Source organism: Cryptomeria japonica, chromosome 8 (genome assembly GCF_030272615.1).
Source record: "Cryptomeria japonica chromosome 8, Sugi_1.0, whole genome shotgun sequence".
Lineage (NCBI taxonomy): Eukaryota > Viridiplantae > Streptophyta > Pinopsida > Cupressales > Cupressaceae > Cryptomeria > Cryptomeria japonica.
The window spans coordinates 15,661,067-15,686,680 of record NC_081412.1 but is presented as its reverse complement, the minus strand read 5'-3'; the positions used below and the strand labels follow the sequence as shown (position 1 = coordinate 15,686,680).

General features: G+C 36.1%; 1 protein-coding gene across 1 annotated transcript in view; it reads left to right on the top strand.

Moving 5' to 3' along the window:
* The window catches only part of LOC131048800 (uncharacterized), a 240,750-nt gene that overhangs the window by 94,268 nt on the left and 120,868 nt on the right, over positions 1-25,614 (top strand). Inside the window, exons 4-7 of the mRNA XM_057982872.2 lie at positions 2,871-3,004; positions 9,007-9,102; positions 9,319-9,389; positions 9,690-9,760. Of these exons, the coding sequence (XP_057838855.1) occupies positions 2,871-3,004; positions 9,007-9,102; positions 9,319-9,389; positions 9,690-9,760 (372 nt within the window). The remainder of the gene's footprint in view (positions 1-2,870; positions 3,005-9,006; positions 9,103-9,318; positions 9,390-9,689; positions 9,761-25,614) is intronic.

Below are 25,614 nucleotides of genomic sequence, written 5' to 3'. Positions count from 1 at the left end.
TGGATGAAACTCCATTGCTTTCCTTGGGTTTTGGAGGACAAAAACCCTTGAGTTCCCATGGGCAACTTCATTTCAGGTGTGGGAGATTTCAACAATGTTTTGGGCGTCTAAGTATTCTAGGTGTTTTTGGTAAACGATTTTACATCCTTGTAACATTTGTTATTGTCAACATTTTAGTGGAGCCTTTTGTAATGTCTAGAACGGCAATGTATTGCAATAAAATATATGCATGAAATATACCAATTCCAACAAGTTTTGTCTATGCAAATTTATTCTATCAGTTTGTGTGTTTTCAGATTTAATATATTTTACATGAGAATAATTTATGGATATTCCAGTTCTGGAAATTTAAAGGCAAATATTTTATTTATGTATTTTATATTTGAGCATTTTGAAGGATATTTGGCTTAGGGACATAACAAAAAGCACTCACAACTCTCTCTCTCTCTCAGTTTTGTACACCTAAATATAGCCTACTTGCTCACTTGGAACGCTTGAATCCTCTTGGAATTCATGTTGAATTCTCCAATTGAATGCTAAAACTGCATTTACAAGGTGTAATTATATTTTGGCAAGCCAAAATACAAGAGGTACATACACCAGGAAATAAAAAATGCAAGATTGAAAACCCGACTTAACTTATTTTTTTGACACATGATGATTATGGAACTATCTCAACGAGTATGAAATCTTTTAAGGGATAGAAACAAAAATGTTACTCAATGGCTCATATTTTTCCTCTATTTTATATAACCCATAACTTTTGCATACGTATTAGATTTTTTGAAAGTGCATAATTTTTGGAGTGGAACCTGAATACGTAAGTATGTTCATCTTTGGATGCCTCCAAAATATGGTTTTTGATATTTCTTCTTCATGGAGTTGTAGTGGGTGAACTCATGTTCTGATCCGTTTACGGATCAATTCAATCATTATGTAGTTAAAATGGTTTAAAACCACTTTAATTAATTTTCAGATATGATTCTTTTACAAGAGATCAGTTTGATAGGTTTCCTATAGAAGCTACACTTTATTGAACCATGGTTCTCCAAAAGTATCTTGTACTGGCATGGCATAAATAGCATGTTTCTTTATGACCCTAATAGTTATGCCTGTCGATAGCATGCTTCTTCTCCATGGGGTATGGTTGCTTATTTTTCCTATAAATTTTGAGATAATATTTGTGGCCAATTGTTTTTTCCACCATTTGGGAGCGGTCCAATGGGTAGGCAACTCACAATTGAAGAAAACTATCCTTATTGGAAATTTTAACACAGCTAAAGCCCCCCAAAATGGGAGATCTTTGATTTAATTAGAAAACAGTAAATACTCTTGTACATTATTTGATTGAATCCTCTGAGATTGATCTTTAATTTGCTTATGGGCTGTTCACATGATGCAATAGGCACAAACACATGCATTACATCTCCAAGAGAACAGACAGAATCATTATATCAGAAGACTGGCTTGACTGCTTAAAAGAAATTCATTCACATCATTCATGCTATTATTTCAGATTACTGGTCAATTATTCTGGACATCGTACCAAGGGTGGAAGTATGTTAGTGTGTGGCTATTTCATGTAGATCTCTTCTGGAATATAGAAACTTGGTGAAACAAATTTCAACAGTTACCATATAAGGCCATGCCATGTACAGAATTATAAATAACTTTAAACACCTCGACGACCTTTCTCTTTACCAAACAAGATATAATGGATCATGCTGTGACTTTCTTCTGTGTGCTTTTAAAAAATAAAGAAGAGAGAAAGAAGTAAAAGAGCCGAAATGGACTTGTTAAGAAGCATCACAAAGATGATAGAATAAGCAGAAAATACAAAACTCATGAGACTGGATATTGAAGGGGAAGCAAATGCAAGTTTTCTCATTTCAAAATGACAAAAGGTACCAGGGGCCAATAGATTTCCAGCCCACTTTAGATAAAACTTTTTGATATTTAATCAGAATTGATTTCATGTCACTCATTGAAAAGTCCAGGTAGAATCAGCAATTACTTATGGCCCAGACACTAATTTTTCTCTTGGTATGGGAAAAAGTCAGCTCCGACCAAATAGATTAATATAAGTCAATTACACTCTTGCAACATGACTGGCTAATATTATATTGGACACACTATCAACCTTTGTTCTAGGGAGACATATAATGGATAATATTCTAGCCATATAGGGAATCATACACTTCCTTTGAAGCCAGTACTGTTATCACAGAATTAGACATTTTAATTTCTTTGCTAGATGCATTTGGAATTCGACAAAATTGTTGTGGGTTGGATAGTTTGTTGTATTTTCAACCTTATGGTTTTGATCAATGGGGATCTTGATCTGCAGCTCAAACTTAGAAACGTTCTTTCCCATGGAAACCCTATCAACCTGTACGTATTTATATCATGGGGAAATCGCTGGCCAACAAATATCAAAGGCTAATGGAAGAGGTAAGATTTATGGGGTGCCTGCCATAGAAAGAGGTCATAGTTACATAGACCTTCATTTTGCAGATGGCACAATATTGTTCTTCTCACTCGTTATTCTGGAAATAGAGAAAATCTGCCAGATGCTGAGCAGATGATAACTGGCTTGAGGCACCTCATCAACAGTCATAAATCCATTGTCTTGTTTACAGACATAAAAATATTCTATTTACTTGGGAGTCTAAACAAACTTATAATCTGTTTTTTAAGTACTAAACTTAGCTCGGCAATATTCTTCTACTATCTCTAGCACATCAAAATGGGTATTACAAATTCTAATGATTTTTAGTAAAGTAAAATAAGATTGTAAGTCATTTGGAAATTTTTTCTTTAAATTGAGTCTGTAGATTCTGAAATTGCCAGAAATGAACTTTGGTATGCAGCTTTGCGAGCTGCCGTGGAAGCTTATGGACAAGAAGATGCTTTGTCAAGGAAAGGACTCCAAGGAATTAACAGACAGAGGCAATGCGAGCAGACTAATGTGTCTCAGTGCAAATCTGTCAGCAAGACTTCGCTGGTATGTTTTAGGGTACTATTTTTATGATAACAATGATAATTTTAATGCTCTTTGAAAATAATTGTTCTGTAAGACCTGTCATGGTGTATCATTCAGATGTGCATTCTTTTTTGTGTTTAGCATATTATATGTTTCAGTGTTATCTGAATGTGGCTTAATTGTTTTCTAGCAAGATAAATAAAATAGAAGAAACTATTGTTATGGCCTTATTATGTAATGTCCCAATTTTCAAAATTAAGTCAAGTTGAAACCCAAAACACCTATCCTACATTTACATGAGTTTTGGGAAATTTTCACCAAGGAAATGGGGTTATAATAATAAATTTAGAGCGTCATAATTGTTGACTTGGTGGTCAGCACCTCCTTCGGGGTTCACGACATGGCTTAACTGCCTCCCGTGGATCTGGGCAAGTCTGGCATTTGTAGCAGGCGTTGATAGCTTGATCTTTTGGTGCAACGGCAAACATACCTACAATTGGTATCAGAGCCTTGGGTCACGGGTTCGAATCCCAGGAGGTCTCCTTCAATCCGTCGGTGCAGAACACTCAATCGGTGTTGAGGGGGAGATTGTTGACTTGGTGGTCAGCACCTCCTTTGGACTTCGCGACATGGCTTAACCGCCTCCCGTGGATCTGGGTAAGTTTGGTGTTTGTAGCAGGCGTTGATAGCTCGAGCTTTTGGCGCAACGGCAAACATACCTACAATAAAATCACAAAGTGATATTATAAAATGAAATTATTTTAAAGAGTGCCTCAAAGTTAAAGTGACAGAATTGGAGGATGAAAACCGACAATTCCTTGGAGTAATTTCACACAGAAATGACTATTGTGCAGATTTGATTAATTTTCAGTTTGTTATCAAAGAAATATCCTTTCAAATCTACAATTCATAATTGATTTGCAGCAATCCATATTCTTCAAGATTGCAGTGATTAATATAGTCTGAATCTCATTTGAGGAAGCAAACAATTTGGGTTAATCGATCTGCTGTTTAAATGGGCCGATTGTATCAATTTTCAGTGACGTCAATCAGCAGTAGGGTTCAACAAATCATTGCAGAAAGGCCAATGGTTAGGTGAATAAATCTACCATTTTAATGTAATGTCCCTACTAGTTAGAGACCACTGTCCTGCAAAACAGATTGTTAGAGATACAACAAATATACATATATATAGCTAATCTAATTTGCAATAATGCTAATCTCAATTCTTAATTAAAAAAGAAGGATACAAGTGCAGTACTGAGACATGTCCTTAGGTGGTTGTGAAACTCGCCTTCTTGGAACCCATCTTGGTTCCAAGCCATCTAGGAAATCGAAGGTTAATTCGATTCCTGTCTTGGGTGTAATTTCTTACACCCAAGCCATCTAGGAAATCGAAGGTTAATTCGATTCCTGTCTTGGGTGTAATTTCTTACACCCAAGCCATCCAAGGAATGACCATATGTCAATTCCTTGCCTTGGATGATGCATCTCATCATCCAAATCTACTAGAGGGGACCGGCCAGATCCGTCTCTTCTTGGATGAACTTAGTCAACCAAGCCATATATATGCATAGAGACATTCAGTATATACTGCCTACCAAGGATTGTCATAATCCCTCCATTAGGCTAAGGGAGTTTCCTCCCTATAGCCTCCATCATATAATCACATTTATAATACATCTTTATAATTGATTACTACTTTCCATTTACATTTACATATTCCTAACTTGGCATGTATTCCATAACATATATAATGAAAATGTCCATTATCAAATATTCACATTATTAATTTATATTCCTACTATTCATTGATATGTATTTCTTAACACACGTCTATACATATTCATTAATATCTGAAAATCATTCATTAACATATGTGTTACACTATTACTATATCCATTAATATATGTATTAAAGTTTTCAGTATTCATTAACATATGTAATATCATTTTCATTCTATATATTTATTAACATATATAATAAAATATTCATACAACTTACCTGTAACCTGCTGTCGTAGCTTCTGACCTTCCTTTCTTACCACGTAGCAGCCTCTTTCTCTTCTGCGGTACCCCTTGATCCTGTGGTTGTGTGGGTTTTATACCCGTGGAGAGAGATAGACGTGACCCTCCACGGGGCCCCTTCTGTGGGAAGGGGTGTGACGGGTCGCAGCCTAGGCTGCGGCTACCGTCACACCACTTCCCTTCGTCACACCACTTCCCTTCCGAGGGAAAGGGTGTGACGGTAGGCTGTGGCTTTCGTCCCACCACTTCCCGCGGGGGGGGGAGAGGGGGGGTCCACGCGACCTTCCCTTAATTAAATAGATCTATGTATTTTAATATATTTAAATATATCTACGTCATTCCATCATTAATATTATCCTTTGTAAATAATATATAATAATTTATGCTTTGTAAATAATAATATGTAATACTTTAAAATATAATAATTTATTCTTTGTAAATAATATATTAATATTATTTAATGTTTTAATTCCGTCATTTTAATAATTGTCTTTTAATTGTACAACTTGAGTTGGCCTAGTGGTGGAGAACTTGTGCTATTGAAAGAGAGGTCACAAGTTCAACTCCCACAAGGGGGTAGGGTATGTACACCTTATCAGCTTCGGCCTATTACCTATCAAAAAAATAATAATTGTCTTTTAATTCATTATCTCATTATAAGGCTTACATTGGGTAGTGAGGTAGGGTTATCACATTTAATAAGTTGAGTTCATGCTGATTATATATTCAGGTTTATTTGTTCATTAAACAATTGCTGGAATCAACTACATACATTTCAATTGTGGACTTAACTCTTCTTTTTTGTTATAGATTTATGTCATTTAGTGCTACTTATCTGCCACTTCAGATCAGATGATTTACTATCCATAATTACTGGATACATAAGTTTAGTATTCCAACTGAATAATAATCAACAGTATCTCATTTTGTTAGGAAATTATTGAAGTGGATTAAAATTCTATACACATCATAAATTCTATTGAAGTTCATGTATATGTAGTGCAACTTTAGCTTTTATGCTTGTTTGTGATAAGATGCATTATAAATAGGAAGTTCCTAGCGCTCGCTCAAGATTTTGAGGAAATAGCTCCAAACCTGTTTTATGATGCATCCAATGCTATATATTATATTAAGACTCATTTTTTGACATTTTGGAGTATATTTTGGTGGATGATGAGGTGTTGGTTTTTGATTATGCACATTCATGGCCTAAAAACATTTCAGAGTTTAGATAAAATTATCCATATTATACTGTAGAGAAGTTGATTTCCTAAGTAGCTTAAGGTTTCAATTAATTCACCTACAAGACGAGACTAATGAAATAAAGTTTGTTACTTTTTTATAACAGAAATAAATGTGTTTTAGTCCTATTACAAATTTATTTCTGCCTAATTAGACAATGTGAAGAAAGAACACCGAGCTAGGAAACAGAATTTGGAAAAAACAGGAAAGAGAGTAATTACAGAACAGTAAAGCTGAAATAATAGAGAACCTGTATAGTGAATTTAGAAGACATTCAAGCTAGATGCCAATGTGCCCACATGTAATGTCCCCTATTTATAGGCTGTCAATTCCCCAAGGGAAACACACATTACTACCTACCATGTTATAGTAATTAGGAATTAATGACTAGGGTTGCTCATGGTACGGTTAGGCGTTGTCCTTATTCAGGCCTAATCTTAATCCCCTTCTAATTTCTAATCCTGGATGGGAGACTTGCTTGTCTAGGGCACGATGATACCATCTCCCTAATGCAGCCCAGATTACCAGAACCTCAGTCCATTCACCCTTGGGGTCCACAGCCCAGATTTCAGGATCACGAGTTCTTTCACCCTTGGGGCTCATCTATCATGAGATGGTTTTACTCCGCCTCTCCCTAACAGCATCACACCACTCCTCAGGAAAAAAGAATTAGAACTGGTTAAGAGCTTGGGACTGTAAATATGTCAATATCTTGTTGTACTATGAATGTATATGAAATTAAGTATGTCTGTCATACATATTGCAGTCTATATTAATATTACTATTAAATTCTGCATAAGAACATTATCAGATTCATATATTAAGCATACATATTAAGCACATCCCCATGCATACCACCAAGAACAAGGATGTTACTGCCTGTAACTTAATAACAGTTCTGATCTGATCTGATCCATGGTGATGTCACTGGATGCTTTTGATTCGTTTCCTTAATATCTCTCAATGTGAGGGAGAGGTCACACCGCTTCATCATGTATACCCTTTGGCAAGAGACACCCTCTTTCACCATCAGCACCCTTTGAAAGAGTGCAACTCTTCATTATTTCTACCCTTTTAAAGGGACACAACCTTTCACAATCAGATCTGCACTTCTGATTCCCAAATTATCCCCACTTCAAATGAGTTTTCTTCTCATTTTTATACCTTATATTTGGAGGAGTCGCAACTTATCATTTCATGCCTTTTGGCCATTCATTAACTTTAATCAAATTTTAATTTAATTTTTTATTTTTTTATTCTTTTGCATTTCAATTTATTATTATTTATTATTAAATTCTATTTCAAAGTGGGGACATTTCACCACAGGTTGTCCTAAATCTGCGCTGTAATCCAGATTCTGCACTTCTATCACAGAATGATAGAAATATAAAGTCCCTGGGCAGAACCTGGGATATCTGTACCCAAGGAGGACAAACACACAGAAACAAAATGCTAGAAATGTATGTGAAAGTATAGCTATCAATAAACTAGTCTAATCAACTTGATTTAAATGAAAGGAAATGGGGGGTGAAATCCCATGGTGCCAACAAGAATAGGAGGCATATGGTTGTAAGTTTGTCTCAATGAGGAGAGAGAGAGAGAGAGAGAGAGAGATCAACAACAAAGAAAATGATATCAAAAGATTTAGATATGAGAGAAAATTTTACAAACATAGCAAATATGAGCTTTTACCTCACCCAAGAAGGCTGTAGAATGAAAACCTCACTTGTTGGTGGATGTGGCTGCACTTATAATGTGGTAAGATCACTGTCAAGGATATTAGGGTGCTCTCCATGAAGTTTTGCTCAGGGTGCCAAAGAGAGAATAGCTGGTACAATACAGAAATTCAATATTTCACATGAAGGAATGGAGGATAGTCAAAGGAAATAAGATCAAGATGCGTGCAAAGGCCAATATGGCTATTGAGATTCTGTCCAACATGTTGCACAGTTGCTACAATGGAAATTTCAGAGGCTGGGGGGTAGCCGGGTTGGCAGGAAATGGCTGCAGAATGACTATACTGTTGAAGGACAGCAGTGCACCTGTGTAGATTTCTGTGCACCCGTGGTAATGTCCAGGTACAACATGGGCAAAAACTTTACAGAATGGAAGCATGGCATCACAAGGATACATGGAACATGTACAAACACATAGAAAAGTCTTAGATACATGAACACATAATGAAGCCGGCACAAAGGGGTAGACACCAAGGTTGGGCTAAATGAGCCCTAAAAACATGTTAAGGGGAATGAATGCTAAAATGAGGTCAACTTGTAATTTTGAAATTGTAGGGTATGTGATTTTTGATCTTAACCATATATCTAGTGAGGGGTTATAAGAGATTAGAACCCAGAAATGATATCTTGTTACACTCTAAATCTTAGATTTGGATGGATGGGAAGGTGAAAATTACATGTTGAATATGCGCACTTAGTTCTGTTATGATAGATATCTGAATTAGGAGATTCATTTAACATGATTAGAAATCCAAGTTTTCTTAAACATGTGCCTGCCATTTCATTTTTCAGAAACCTCGGTTGGCACTAATTTATTTTTGTTAAAGTTTGTTTTTGTTTGTAACAGTCGAAAGTTGAATGCAGAGGGTTATGTTACAGCTATGCAGTTTTAGCAATATGACTGGGTATCTGAATTTCACTAGGAGATGAGTTTTGAGTGTAGAGCATCAATTTGTAAATATTTTGAGATCTGTCTGTGCCGATTTGGATCAATAGGCAATGTTATGTCCATTTGCAGGCTCATCTCAGCCATTCTGATGATTGTGCTGAAGGTGGATCTGATTCCAAGGAAGATAAGGATGCCTTTTTAGTGGATGATCGGGTTATTATAAAGGTATTTGTGAATGTTAATTCATAGTTAGGTCTTATCCAAGCCTGGTTGCAGTAGCTATTGGATATTAAGATGCTTTTAATAATATAACAATTGTCCATGGAGTATAATTATTTTTCTAGCAAGAAAGGTGTGCTGTATATTGCGTCAAGAATTCTATACATCTGGAGTAATTTTTGGCGTACAACAATGACTAAATTGGTTTTTGTGTCCATTCAGGCTAATAATCACGTACCGGATTGTTCTGTTTGCCGACCAGCAGTTATAACTGCAAAGGCCTTGTATGGATGGTAGGTTTTCTATATTCGTTAATATATGCTTCAAAATTTGTTTGTCTGTAATGTATTCTTTAGAATTTCTCTTCATTGGAAAGACAAGTTTGAGATAATATTATGGACACATGGCTTTGATGTCGTATAACCTTTTTATTGACGCTTTAAATCTGCTATGAACCAAAGTATACATTTTGGCATTAACATCAATTTGTTTGCAGTCAAGTAAATGCTCTACTTAGAATGCCATCAATACTTGACGTACTGTAATATTTATTCAATAAGTGAAACTAACTTGATTTTAATTTTGCTCTTCAGGTATACAGTGAAGACACTAGACATTGGAGAAAGTCTCCAGTTACCTTATCGTTTTCTGCAGAAAGTAGGAGGTTAGCAGACTGGAGTTCTAACCAATTGATGGAGATAGCTTTTGAAACCCTTTTATGAACTTCTGTTCTTACATGGTCTAGCTCAGTTTTCTAGGAGTTGATCTAGAGGGCTGTTAACAGCTTGAAAGAGTAAAATAATAGAAATCTGTGAGTAATAGTAATTTGTTAGATACCGCCTGAGCATATCAAGTAAAGAAGTATGATGTTTTGTTAAATAGTTCTAATATTCTTATTTCTTCAATAAAAATACCCTTTTGAATTTGGTTAGAGGTCACGAGTACTTGTATCATGCTGGCCAAAAGTGGGATATGCTTCAGGATGAAATAAATACTTTTATTTTATTTATTTGTTTATTCTTTTTAATAATTTAATTCTAATCTAGAATAATGTCTTCTTAATCTGGCTGCAATGTGGGTATAGGCCAAAAGTCAATAATTTTCTTGGTCATATGCCATAACTTGAACAATGAAATTGGGACATACATACATACATGCAAACAAACACACACACACATACACACACACCATACATACATACAATACATACATACACACATACATGTACACACATACACACAGATATATACACACACATACACATACATACACATTGACTGGTGTATGTATGTGTATAGCTAGTTTTCTGCCAACCCAGCTACACAAAACTAGCTTTGAAAAGTTGTATGACAGTATAAGAGTATAAGAATTACATTTCAAATGAAACTATAGGAAATTTGAAATACTAAATCTAAATACCAAGATTTCTTCAATGCTAATTGCTAAATAAAATTTGACAAATGAAATTGTCAAATTGAAGATTTCTATTATATTGAAAACGGAAAATATGAATATCTGATGCCATTGCAAAGTCTATAAAGATGATTACATGATTCATCATTACAATGAGTAGCCAAACACAAATACTAATAGCAATAGCATTACAAAAGAGTCAAAGACAAAATGCCAAAATGTAAATGACAAAACTCAAAATGTAGCGAATGGAGGTCTCTAATCATTTGCAAACTCCTCCTCACTAGAACTGCTGGACTCCTGAAGATCAAGATCCCTTGAGCAATAAAATGGTTTTGTGTTGTTTTGGGGGAAGGGGTGGGACCCATGTCAAATTATTAGGGTTACCCCCCAACACCAAAAATGTCACTTTTTAAATTTTTTTTATTTTTATTTTTGCATTTAACGTGCGGCAACCTGAGACATATAGACATCTCCTCGCCCCTCGAGAAACGCCTCCGCGTCTCCCAAGGAGACGTGGAGACAAGGAGACTTGGGGACGTCCCAACGTCTCCTTGGGAGACACGAAGATGTTTCCCCATCTCTGGTGGCGGTGGCAAGAGACGTTGCGTCCCCGTCCTGGAAACGTCCTCGTCTCCGAGACGCGGCTTAAAAGGGGGGGAAACGTGTCCTTGTGGAACACTGCTTGAAATACTTTCATCCTATCCATTGTATAATGTCTTGAGTGTGATCAATGTATTCCTATTTCTAAGCTTCAAGATTTGTATCATCAAATCTTAAATAGCAACACCCATTTCTTTTTTTGTGTTACCCATTAAATCATTGTGAGATTACTTTCCCTTTGACATCAATGATAACAACAATGTCACCTTTGACATCAATGACAATATTTCTGACATAGCTTTGCAAAGGTGGTGTTATGTGTTTAGTTGGCTTTGGGCAAATTATTGATAACAATGGGCTTATCTCTTGGGATATTCTTGGGGCCAATTATGGGAGTTCTGATTCATAGAAAATGACTTATTCTATGATCAAAGATGCTGTGGGAAGTAACTTTTTAGTGTTAAATAAGGAACTATGAATTTAGACTGTCGCAAAAGTTTTCTTGGACATGGGACAAATCGCTTGATTTAATTGTTAAGGTTTAATTTTTTCCTTTCCAAATCTGAAAATTTTAAGGTGTACTACAATTTGCTTTAGGGTGTAAACAATTTAGAAGCTAGGTGGACAAGGAGGTTAAATTGTGTTTGGTCCAAAGTTTTGGAGCCCAGTAAGTTCTTTTTAGATGGTTTTTGTTAGATTAATAAGCTTGTTGTTGGTGATACTCTTTCTTTTGCAAAATCCTTGTGCCTTGTTTGTGGCAGGAGAGAATCTTTTGAGAATTTGTTTTATGACTTTGTATATTAAGATTGCTTGGAAATGCTTTCTTCCTATGTGGTTTAAGTGTGCAGGGGTTGAATCTGTTTCTTGTTGGGACATTTGCTTTCGTCATATTGTGAATTCAAACATTCAATTCTCAAAGATCTTTGGTAAAGTTTGGCTTGTTCTCTTGGTAGAGATTCTTTGGTTCTTATGGCTAAAGAGAAACGAATGTGTTTTCCAAGGTTGTAGAAGGAATGTTTTGGGATTCTTTAGGGAAGTCATTATTTCCTTTATTTAATTGCAGCTCAATGAATAAGTAACCCTGTTTGAGGATGAGATCGAGTGGATTGGTGAAGAATAATGTTGCAGGAGCATTCGGGCTCACAAGTAATCCTGCATCACCAAAAAATAATTTTCTTTTCATGTTCAAGTTTTTCAATTTTGTTGTAGGTTGGAGTTTCAAGAGCATATTTTGGAGTGTTGAAGGATAAAATATTAGTTTTATCAATACTTGGCTTTCTTTTAAAATGTCACAGGTAAACACTGCGTTTTATATGTATTATATTGCACAATTTCAAGGTTGCAGTGATTGAAGGGATATATTGACATATTATAAATTGAAGATAAATTAATTTAATCAATTTGGATGACTAGGGAAGTGTTCATAAGGTAATTGACCACTGGCATTCCATTCTTGTTTTATTCTTTCATTTTAGGTGCCTAAAATGGAGGGAAAAGCTAGTAATTTTTGAAAAAATAATTAAAGACTCTTCAATTCCCCAAGGAGCACGGCTTGGTTCTTGTTTTTATTTATTTTTCAAATGCATCTACAATAGCAAGTCCTTATATGTGGTGCAGCAAGCTTGTGTGTCATATTTGGGGGCATTTAATGAGGAATTTCAAAAGACAATCGGAGGGAAATGAAAGGGCAGACATGGTTGCCTCTTTGTGATACCTCACAAGGGTTCTAATCTCTACAAAATGCATTTTTTAATGGTGTTTAGAAGCAGCAATTAACAACAAGAAGGTTGGAGAATGAACTTGTAGGTTGCTCCAGGGAATTGCCTAAGGAAGAGTGTAGACAACTAGCTTGCCAATTGGAGAAAGATAGAAAAAGAGAAAGAAGAGTTTTGCATGTGTGTTGGAGGTGTTAAAGGCAGCCATGCTCTAGGATGGAGAAAATATCTGATTTCAAATGAGAAGTGAAGCCAAGAAGGTCTTAAGGCATAACAATTCAAAGACTTGTAGGCATAAAGTGCCTAGAAACATTGTAAAATTTCTGTATTTTGTCTCTTGTTATAATCTTCCATATGTGTAATCATCCTTGAAGGGTTTTGTAATAAAGGTATGTTTCAAGCTTTGTTTAACATGTGTTTATGGTGGGATGATATATAAAGGCTGCAAGATTGGGTAGTTTGATAAGAGTCTCCAATCTTCACTGCATAAAAAACTTGGGAAGAAAGGTAAACGAAAGTTTGTTAATGTTGCTGAGGGTATTGTTGTTGGATGAGGATCTATTGCAACTGAAGGGGGTTCTATCAATGAATGTGATATTTCTATGTTTGGAAACTTTGATGATGGTTTCCTTTCTTGCCTTTCCAGAATGGTGGTTGAGCAAGTGCATGCATTACATTGTGCGGAATTTGTCTAGTAAGGTTGTGGTTATTATCAAGGTTGTGGAGGAGGTTGAGGCTAGGAGGAAGAAGAGTGTTGATAACAAACAGTCCTTTTTTATAGCAGGGACTAATATTTTGACTAATTTGTAAGTGTTCAATATTTGTCATCCTCTACACTTGGGGAGAAGAGCTTTTTAAGATTTTGTCTTGTGGTTTTTGTTGAGAACTATATATGTAAGCTCTATTCCAATATTAAAACAAAATGTTTATTCAATACAAAGTATGACTGTTGAGAACATAAGGATCTCTTCAAGGTGAGTTGATAATTGAATAGGTTTGCAACTTAATTTAATAGTAATAACTAATTTTTGTTATAGACTTTAATTCTTATTGAGATTTGCTATTAAACTTAAGAAGTCATTAAATTGTAGTAAACTATTGATCCAACTTTGGTAGTTGACCTAGGTTGTTTTGTGTTGATGGTTGCTCCTATTTCCATAGTAGTAAATCTGAAAGTATCAACTATTTTGCTATTACACTTGAGAATCGTCTATCATGCTTGCTTTGTCCTTTTTGGGTTCTTTGAGCTTTGTGTTGATAAAATAGTGGAGAATTGGTGTCACAAGGAGAAACAAGTTTAAACCCACATGCATACTTGAAAATCCTATTCTTGGGAATGAGTGCAATAGAAGTAACATTCATTCACATTATTGTTGTGCAATGTCCACCATTTTAAGCAAATTTGATTTATGAGCGATTAGCTTAGTTTTTGAGTTTTCATGTAAGCTAGTTGGTGAGTTGGTAGAATTTCAAAGTTCTTGGAGTGCTCAGGATGTGTCTTATAGAGATGTTGTTGGCAGTGAACTTAGTTGGCCTTGGTGAGCCTATTGATGCTTTCAAAATCAATTTTCGACCTTTTGTGAGTTATTCAAACTTTTCGAAGGAGCATGCTGTTTTTAGTTAGTCACCCAGATTTCAGGTCATTGTCTAATGACTCCAGTATCCCTGTGGTATAATCAGAATTGCATAATTATGTCATTTGGATACTTTCTGCAACATGGGTAAGCTATTGAGTGATTATTCAATTAATTCACTTAAGTCGTCTAATGTTGGAAATATTTGAAGGACAACTTAGTCTAATAGTTTGTTAGAAAGGTATTAATATGTGTTTTAAGTTGGACGCATAGGCTTGCGGGACTTTGCACATGAAAAATAATTTAATTTTCCTAAAAGGTCTTTCTGAGGGATTTTATTTATTTATTATATTTTAAAATTGGTTATTGCCTCCAGAAAAGTTATAAATGGAGGTTGAGTGCTCATTTTATAACCTCCTCCCACTTTTATGATATTATATCTTTTCTTATCCAAAATGAAAACATAAAATAAATTAACTAAATCCACAACAATAAAAGTCCACTCTTTATATGATATTCTTGTCAGCATAGTGAAACCAATTATTAATTGGTGTAGATCTGTTCAATTGGATATAAATCATTTATGATCTGTAAGCTCAGTTGTAATATTTGGATTTTTTTGTTGTTGCACTAAAACTAGATTACTATCTAACATTTTGAATTGGTATTGACTGAACAATTATCAGCCATTATTATTGTTTGGGGTTGCAGGCTTTATACCCACCCATCAATCTGCTAAGCTATCATACATGGGTTTTTAAGACTTTAATTATAACAGCTTTTTGTTTGTTTTTAAACTCAACTTAAAATGTGTGCGGGGATGTAGAAGAGCTAGCCATCCTATATCTCATTTCTAGTTGCAATATTTAAAAAAAAGTCTAGGGTGGTTATTTTATCTTGTAGCTGATTGTGTCTTTTAAGGTAGTGTTCATAGTCTCTTAAAAAGAATGACTTTCATTGTAGAAAAATTGTCCAAGACTTGAGCTTTACCACCTTCCATATCATATAGGGTGTTTCATATCGCCTCAAAAAGTATGTGATGAATTGGGGCATCTTTAGGCTTACTCTCTATATTCAAAGATACATCTTTAGGTGACTTTAGAGCCAAAAAGGGAGAGGTTGCCATATTCAGTGCTAGGTTACTTTGAGATGATTTTTTCTTTTCTTTTGACTAGATGTTGACTGATTTGTAAACTCTTAAAATCTCGAATCCAAGAATCAACAAAATATTGAATTACTTCTGATATGCTTATGCAAAGAAGTCTACTTAAAAGGAGAATATTGTGATCAAAATAAAAATCAAACTGGCAACAACTTGCGTAAACTTAGATGTTTATTTTGAAAATCCTCAATTTGAGGGAAAATCAGTTCATGATAGTGGCAGCGGCCTTGCTACTTACTTTATTTTCTTGGGAATTGATTACCTGAATTGGGACACCTTTTTTGTCGTCTACTTTTGTTTATCTCCTCACCATGAACAGTCAAATTTTAAAATATTTCTGTAAATATTAAATCTCTAAAAATATTATTTCCAGCTCATTAGAATCTCCTTTATATAGGTTTCTTAGGACAATAGAGTTCTCTTGGGCCCTACAAGATGAAATGCCAACTATATGGTTTACATTCCAAATTTGAATGACTAATTTCTGGTGGATAGTAACACAATTGTGGTCTTGTCCGAGTATATGATGTTCTACTTTTATTGTTATGTTCTTTTTCTTGCACCTAAATTCACTTTATTGTTCAAGTTTTTTCTTTTGTTTACATTTTTTGGATCCATTTATTGTCATTGATGTGTTTGGTATTTTGAAGTCAGTTTGCTTTTCCAATTCCTCCATTTAGATATTGTATAATTCCTTTCCTTGTCTTCTTCCCTTAAAGAAGATTGTCAATGGGGATGTCAAAGGGATATCTATTGGCAATATATTCGGGGTCAGTTTGACTTCTCCATAGTTGTAAAACAAAAAGTTGGATTTCTATGCTATACAATCCTTGAGGATTGTAAATGTAATAATCCCTAGGTCCGTTGGGGACATTGTTTGAGGATTCGCTTTACTCAACTCATAGTGTGCTCTCACCAACTACAAGTTGTGTTGTTGAGGCTTCTCCCCTATTATGTGGGGTGACAGGATCTATTGTCTCTTCTTCATCCAAGAGGTAGAGATTGAGGAACAGGTTATTTTCAAGTGCTCTACCTATTGTGACGTAGAAGGGAAATATTATTTTCTAATTAGAGGCTTCAAAGGTTTTCTATTTAGCATGAGATCCAAGGAAGAATTTTGGAGGATACAGTGGTAGAGAATTGACATGAGTGAAAAGGCTGACCAATTTTTATTTGCAAATAGATGGCCAAACCAAAGTATTCAATATGACTTTGGTGTAGCTCTTTAGGGGGTATAATAGGCAGCATTCAAAGGCCTTATATTAACACTTGTATAATAAGGAAGTTCATTGTTCAATTAATATCCTTTTGGAACATGTTTGTTTTACCTACCTTGTAGTCCATTTGATGTTGTTATTGGACAACCACAATGTAAGTGAAAATTTGATTCTAGAGTACAAAATGTTGTGATATTTGTTAAGGAGGTAAGACATTGATTTTCAAGTGCAAGTGATGTTGTACCGGTCTTAGGCTAAACAAAGAACCATAATTAGTATAGAGTTGAGTACAACTTCAACATTGGGGACAAGATTTGGCTCTATGCAACAAAAGACTACAAGGGCTACAACAAAAGACTACAAGGGCTAAGAGAGCTAAAAAAGACTAGGTTATTTCTCATTTGAGAATATTGAATAAGTAGGCACTATTTATTAGACTTGTGCCCATGCGAAGTCATATGGAGTTGTGAATCTGAAGAACTTACATCTATTTGAGCCTTCTATGTTGGAAGATGAAGGAGATTTCTAGAGTAAATTGCATGTAATGCTTATTGTACTCATGAATTTTTTTCGTATCGAGTCACTTTTTGAGGCAATCTGCGTTATGACTTGTTTTGTTTACTTTTGGCTAAATTCTTATCTCCCTTGGTCTTGAATTTCATCTTTGTCATCTATACTCAATGTATTGGCAAGACCAACAGAAGGCATTTGAACACATTAAGTGAGACAAAGATTGGAGCTTGGGCAAAGGTAAAAATGATCTAAGGTGTGAGAAGAGGTACACCTAGTGCATGTGTACCTTTACAAAGGGTGTCCAACCTTAGTGAATCAGATGTCAAAGTTGTCCATTGAGATCATTAGCATTCTTGGACAAAGTTGGGGCATTTTTGAAGTTTAAATTGCAAAATGACAAATCATTTGGTGGAGCTTGTACCATTTCAAAGAAAATGACAAGTTTGAAAGTGTGAAAGGGGATACTTATTTGCTTAAATTTGCCTCTTCAAGGGATGCACCAAGTCAAGTGCAAAACATACAGAAAGGTGTATAGGTTACCAAGCATGTGCCTGTCAATGTGATGAGAAAAAGTAAAGTGAACAAAATGAAAAAAGGATCACCCTTTCCACTAGTGCAATGGGAAACATACAAATTTGAACATCCTATGTAGAAGGACGTGCCATGTAAAGAGAAAGGTAAAGTTAAAGATTAAAAGCAAAAAATATACATACAAATTTGAACATCGTATGTAGAAGCACGTGCCATGTAAAGAGAAAGGTAAAGTTAAAGATTAAAAGCAAAATATATGCACCACCATGTTTTGGTGTGCACTCATCCTAAGGAAGACACCAAGCCAAAACAAAACACTTTTCCATCTAATGCATAGGTGCACATTGCAAAAAGTGCATGTTTTAAGACAAAGCAAACCGACACTCTATAGCTAGGGACACACCTCATAGTGGAACATTCAAGTTTGAATTCAAAATTACAAAAATGGGCCTAGGAGTGTAGGAGTATATGCTTGATCGAAGAATAGTTTGGCTTAGGTTGGGTTTAAAACAAAAAGGGGGTGCGTCTAGTGGAGAAGGGCAAGCCACTTTCTAGGAGGAAAGCAGATTTTAAAGTTTGCAAAATGTGCAATGAGACCAAAAGGATGTTCCTTTTCAAGAGATCAAAGTTAATTTGTAAAACAAGAGCTCCTCTAATGGATGGAGACACTCAAGCTTACATGAGAATTTTAATCATGTATCACATTGTTTCACTATTTTAGAAACATTCTTGAATAAAGTGGGTCACTAATAACCTCCTTTAAGAATCTTGTGAGTAATAGTTTTAGTCATGAAGTGTCGTCCACAAACTCATTGGTGATAGTCATTTATGATTCTAATTGATACTTTGAGTAAAACTAGCCATGTTTACGATAGAAAATCATGTCATTCAATGCAACTAAAATTTATAGTCACATGCCACAATTGGAGTATGGTGAGTGTCAAAGATACTCTCATCATGTTAGTGATGCCTTCTTGATGCATTTTGTGTGGGAGATAGATGAGCAATCTCATGCTAGGTTTTAGAATAGGCTAGAATAACAATTGTAGAGTGGGGTGATTTTCATATATTGTTTCCTACATTCACTTATATCAGGGTTTGTGGCTTTACTCTTTTCACCGACAAGCTTCCAAAATTGCTTGGTGATGAAGTACTTTTGATGGAGTATTATAGGAAAATTGTTGATGCTCATTTCTTGTTGATAGATTGACACAAATTGGGTACTAGCTTCCCAATTCAGTTGGGTATATATAGATGACTGACAACAATTGATTTCAAGTACCTTAGTGGGCAGATTGCCAAGTTCAATTTTAAGCTTCATTGTGAATAACGTGCTTGTGATTCTAAGCGACTAATGTTTCAGTGGTAGGGTACTAAAGTTCAACATGTGGCAAAAATAGAAGATTATTTGGTGTTCGATGAATATGAAGTAAGAAGGGGTGCATGACTATTAGGATCAACAATCTTTACCACTAGATTTGTAGCAACACACATGGATCAACAATCTTTACCTATGGTTATTTGTTTCTTATCATAGTAAAATATATTTGTTAATAGATTTTGCTGAAAAGGCTTCAAAGACAACAAAAGTAAAGGTTCCAAAGTCAGTCAACACAATACAACTCGAATAGGGAAATGTAGTTCCATCTTCTTATTCTTTATAGTAGATACAAGAGCTAATGAAGTAGGAGTTATGAGGAAGAAGGAAGGGAGAATATAGAATTGGCGTTGAAGATCATAAAGTTGAAATTGGTAACAAGAAAGAGTGTGAAGTCTCCTCGTTTGGCACAATTGAATTGAGAACCTTGGGTCATGTCTCGTATTTCGGCATTTGCTTCTCCTATTTCTCTTTGTGCTTCTTGTCCTAGATCTTTGATTAGGCATTTTGCCTTAATATCTACTTCCAAAGCCTGTTTTGTCTCAATTCCTTGTCTACCTTAGCCTCAAGATCGTCTATCTCCCATTCCTTATATTATTCCATCTCATGAGTCACTTTTCATCACCTTCCCTTATCTATGAGAAGCTCTTCTAGGAGACGAGAATAAGAAAAATAAGCATTGAAGTGGGTTATATCCAAGGTTGCTAGAAAGAGGAAGTTTGTCACTTTGCATTAAATTAGTTTTTCTGCATTTTGTTCTCTTCTTATTGTGTTAGCTCTAAAGAGGCCAAAGAGGCAATTAAGAGTGAAGAATCTTGATGGTCATATGAGTGTTGAGATTGCCATTCTTGCTGAGAGAAAAACGATATAGGAGATAAGTCCATATAGTTTCAATTGGTAGAGATTGATAGGGATATCAACTTCGTTGAGGTAGCTACAAAATAATTCAAGGAAAGAGTTTGCTAAGATGATAAGGACAAGACAACTCTCAAAGATGAGAATAAACAACATTGAGAGGTCATTGCTATATGTTACAACCATATTGAGCTCTACAAACTTTGTAACACAATTTTTGCATTCAAATGATCAAGAGGGGTGATTGGATTAGCTTGTTGTGCATTAAAAATAAGTGATTGATTGACAAAATTTGACAACAAGGGTCACAAGTGATTGACAAGTTGTATGCCGTGTTAATGAAAGCATGTGAGGGGATGGTTGATATTTTAGCATTGGAACATGCTATGATGGATAGGGATTTTTCCTCAGTACATTTCTTAAAAAAACTCAAACTAATTAGAACCCTTGGGTTGGTGAAATTAATAGAAATGGTTGTGGTAAAGAGTGTCGAAGAGGATCCTACTTTTAGTTGGCTGGAGTAGTACAAATTTTTGTTCAGTTGCTTAACTGTGACGATATTAAGGCAAAATTATATTTCCTTAAGTGAGGCATTTGAAAGACAACATGCATAATTTTGTAGTGCTCCCTAGAGACACCTCCCTTATGTTTTTAGCTTTGTCCCCTTCCTAAAACATTTTGGGGACTTGGGGATGCTAGGGAAACATCCCCTCCCTATTACTAATCAATGCCAAAAATTGGGGACATCGCTGAAATGCCCTAGAAATGACAGGGGATGACTAGCCGTCCTTGATATGGCCCAACAATGTTTTGATTTTTGTTTAAAGGAGTGGGGGGCGGGGGGGGGTCTGTTGATGTGTTGCTCAGGCACATGCGAGCACAGAATAAAATACCAAGGTATCTTGTCCTCTCTTGAACAAAATCTTTTGGATGCTGAAGGTTTGGCTTAAGGATCACCCAAAAAGACTCCAAGGTTCATATATGTAGGATCACTACGTGTGGATAAGCTTAGTCGGTCGTTGTGATTGCTATTTCATCAAGGGGCATTTATGGTTCGAAAAAAGATCTCATAAAATGATTGGTAGATGGCATGCAAATTGGATTTTCTCCTAAAACTACTAAATGATTACTCAAAAAAAAAAGGCAAAAGATGAGGGTTTTAGAGAAATTCTAAGCTACTCTAAAATGAATGGATGAAGAAATGACACAAGTGAAACTCAACTAGTCATAGCTTCGCCATACACAAACAACTTCACTATAACTAGTGCAATCTTCTAAGAATGTTTGAAGATTTTCAAATCACTACTAATCATAGACACCATCAATTGAATGCATATCAATGATTAAGCAATAATTGAACTTAACACTTTCAAATGTTGCAATTGACCACACAAGGCTCGCTTACAATCAACAAGAAAGCTAGTGGTATGGATAACGAGCTTCACAATATATCAAATGCAACATTCCATTATCTAATCTAAAGACTAAAATTAACATAAAGGATTGACTTGAGATGACAAAAGAATCATGTAATAAGCTTTAAGGATTGAGCAAAACATCGTAACTTCAATGTTTCATTGATCCAAAAGCCAAACAACAACAATTCTTTGAGTCTTTCTCTTGCCAATATTCTAGCATTATTACTCTCTCTTTTACTCTATTGCTATTACTATTGCTATCATTGCTTATTCTATTATTATTAACCTTTACAAATGAAATGAGTGGAGCTTATATAGGACTCCCAAATACAATGAAGGGCCGAGATCGAATGAAGATCAAAGGCCAAGATCTTGCCACCTAAACCCTAATTAGGGTTTAATAGAAATGAAAACCTTATCAGGATAATCATTACCATGAATGAACCAATATTTGACATGTGTTGACACGGAAATTGAGGAAGCATCCTCCAATAGAAAAATGAAATGGCAAGTGGACTCATAACAAACTTTCTTCTAGATTTTTGTTTCCTTTCTCCTTCTCTTTTCTAGCATATTCGATGAATCTGGACGTCATGCTTTCAATTTCAGCAATTGGAATCTCAGGTAAATTCTTTATACGTTCTTGCAGGTAGATTACTTCATCAAAGGCTGCAAGAAGTGTGACCTCCCATCCATGGTTAAGCTCTTTTAGTTTTGTCTTATCAATAAGGAACATAGTGGCATGTGTAAGATATACCTGTTTTTCTGTGATTGGTCCACCTTCTCCCTGAAAGATAACTTTTATCCTGCCCTCCAGTTCATGAATGTCCACATGTGTTTCAATTTCCGCCCTCTTGTCAAGAATGATGCATATCACCTCAATTATCTTGTCATGAATAGGATGAACGGTGTCTTCGACTTGACTACATCTGTTACTCACATCTTCAAAAAGGAGCTTCTTCGTTTGAAGCAAGGTCGACTATTGTAACAGATTTGGAGTTGATTCTTTTCTGATTACCCCTTCTTGTGTCAGTATCTGTCTGGGTGCTTTCCTTATTGCTTGCAATACTGAAATGGTGACGTCCTTAGTATGAGTGAAGGCATCAACTGTCACCATGAGTTTATGAACTATCTCAAGGACTTGAATGGCTCTACCAAGTATTTTCATCATATTTTTAATAAATTCATTAGCCATTGTGAAGGATTTGTTGATCCATGCCTCTAGAAATTTTGCTGAATTCTTCATTTTTTCCATGTGATCAATGACTCTGTGGGAAGCAAGGGAGGTGGTGTGGCTGCCGGACTTCAATGTGTCAATGGTTGCTGAAATTGTTGGACATAGTTCCTCCATGCATTTACTTCCTTTTCTAACCTTTTGTTCTTATCTATTTCGCCCTTTAACTTCTAATTGACCGCCTTTACTGAGTCTGTTGCTTCCTCCATGGCTTGCTCAGAAGTGAGTGGACCTAAGTCAAATGTCTCCAAATCATATTCTTCTGCCATAATCTCATCTTCATATTTATCTACCACTGGAGTGGCAATCTGTATCTTTCTAGAGCCTGCATCATCTCTTATTATTTTAGACATCTTTGGAGCTTTCCTTCTCTCAATGACTTCCTGAGGTTCATTTAGAATACTTTCTAAATCAAATACTTGTTCTTCTTCTTCCTCAATCACATCTTTGGTAAGACTTTCTTTTAGCCATTTTGGGATAAAAGATCTTCCTTCTCTTACTTGAACTTCTTCGAGCGATAGTTCATTCCTGGGAGGGGAAGTTGTTTCATTATTGTCTCTTTGTTTTTCATCTTCACAAATCTAGATATGAAGGGCTGGATTTGATGATTCTTGTGGCATCCTTCCTTGATCCTGCATATCATTCTTGTCATTTTGTATTGTTGACTCCATTGATTCTTCTACTTCGTGGACCATGCCTTCATCTATCCTTTGATCTTTGCCTTGAGTTTCCTTCTCATGTCTAGAAGAAGCACTAGGAGGTTGATCATAATTTGTCTTTTGTTTCTTCTTGGAACTCTCCTTCTTTCCTTGTTCATTCTTCCTTTTTGATCCTTTGGAATGAGAAGTATTCTCACTGACACTTGCCCTTTCTCCTTCTTCTGTCCTTGTTTCCAAATTGAATGTCATTGTCAAATCTTGCTCCTTCAATTTCTGATGTTGAACATCTGCCCATCTTCTTGTGCAAGTTAAAACTTGATTCATCAATTCACTCAAATCTGTGACTTCCTTTTCGTTCCAATCAGTCTTTACTTCTTTATCTTCCTTCTCATAGGTAGACTGGATATATCGACCACTATCATGTGTTTAATCAGCCACTCTATAGATCTTGCATTTCCTGATGAGGTCAAGAGGCAGCCAGGAGTGCATCTTCTTTATCTCTAAGTCATCTTTTGCATTCATCCAAATATCTTCTACTTGAAACACATGCCTATGCTTCCTTCCAGTGATTTCTTCTTCATTGCCATAGGGATCGAAGTTATCTCTAGAAGCAAATGGTGTAAATAAATAGAGAGATAACTCTAGTTCGACACTTTCAGCTATTTGAAGGGAAGGGCAAACTTTGATTGAATTCCCAAGTGAAATGGAATTAGTGATGACAGCTCCATTTTTGTACCTCAAGGATTTGGTACATGCTAACAATTGTCTTGCCACTTCGAGAAGTACCATCCTGTCTGTGGGATAACATGGCAACATATAAGGAGAAGGATATTGTTTGACAAGTTCTTGTGCTTCCGAAGACAGCCTTTGATGGATCCCACCTCGTAGATTCCTGGTGATGTGCATCGTGAAAGTATCATTGACCAATCTATAGTGTTGCTTAGGTTGGTGGTGCAATATTTCATAAGAATCACAAACCCTTATCTCTCTGGGCCCTCTTCCAACTCTGCCTCTATGTGGTAGCCCCGCATATTCATAGCTCCTTGCTAGAGAATATATGACATATGAGCTCATGTGGAATGACTTGGTGGGAATCGACCTTTTGAATTGTACATCTAGGCAATTACTAATGATTCTTGCCCAATTAATCATTCCTTTCCCTTGAATAATTATTTGAATGAAAAAGAACATCCATTTGTCAAAACAAAAGGCTTGAGGAGCACCCACAACTCGGCCAAGCAAAGTGATTAAATCCCTAAACTCTTCTTGAAAGTCAATTTGATGTGGCTCATTAGGTATCTTGTTTAGGCGAGGTCTACTCTTTTGCAACCAATCCCTATTGATGATTGATAGGCATGCATCAGGATCATCTTCATAAATTGATTTGGCTCCTTCTAGGCTTCTATAAATCATGTCTCTCTGTTTTGGTAGATGGAAGACTTCACTTATGGCTCTTTTTGATAGGTAGGCAAGAACAGTTCCATCCTCGGCTACAGTCGTCCTTGAGTGTGAATCATAGTGCTTGGCGCATTCGATCATCAATTCATGACATCTAACTGCAGGAGGGAAGCCGGCTGCCTTGATGATGCCGCTCTCTATTATCCTCTTGGCTATAGGTGATGGTTTCCCAATGTATGGTGCCTCACGAAACTTCTTCACATTGAAGTTGCCAAGGTTCTTGTCTCCAATGTTGCTCCACCGGGACGTAATTTTGGTCTCCAAGGCATCACTCTTCTGATCTTCTTTGAAGAGGGCTTGCCTTGAGGATGATCCACTTGTCTTAGGCGTTGCCATGGTTTACCTATGAGAGATACTTAAGTTAGAGTCTTGGTGAATTATCAATGCATTGAAAGTTAAGAATTAAACCTTGCATCTAATATAAAATCAGTGTTCCACGGGGACGCGTCCCCCCCCTTTTTGGGCGCGTCCCCCCGTCAGAAACGTCTCGGGGATGGGGGGACGGGGATGCGATGTCCCCCGCCGTCTTGCCATTGCCACCCAAGCGTCGCCGGGACGCGGAGACGTCTTTGCGTCCCCGCGTCTCCCAGGGAGACGTGGAGACGTCTGGGCGTCTCCCAGAGAGACATGGAGACGCCTCCATGTCTCCTTGGGAGACGTTTTGGCGTCTCCCCGTCCTTTGAGAGACGTGCAGACGTCTCTCCAGGGACGGGGAGACGCCCAGGCGTCTCCTTTCGCGCCCACGTATATGCAATGTTTAAAATTAAAATTAAAAAAAAAAGTGACTT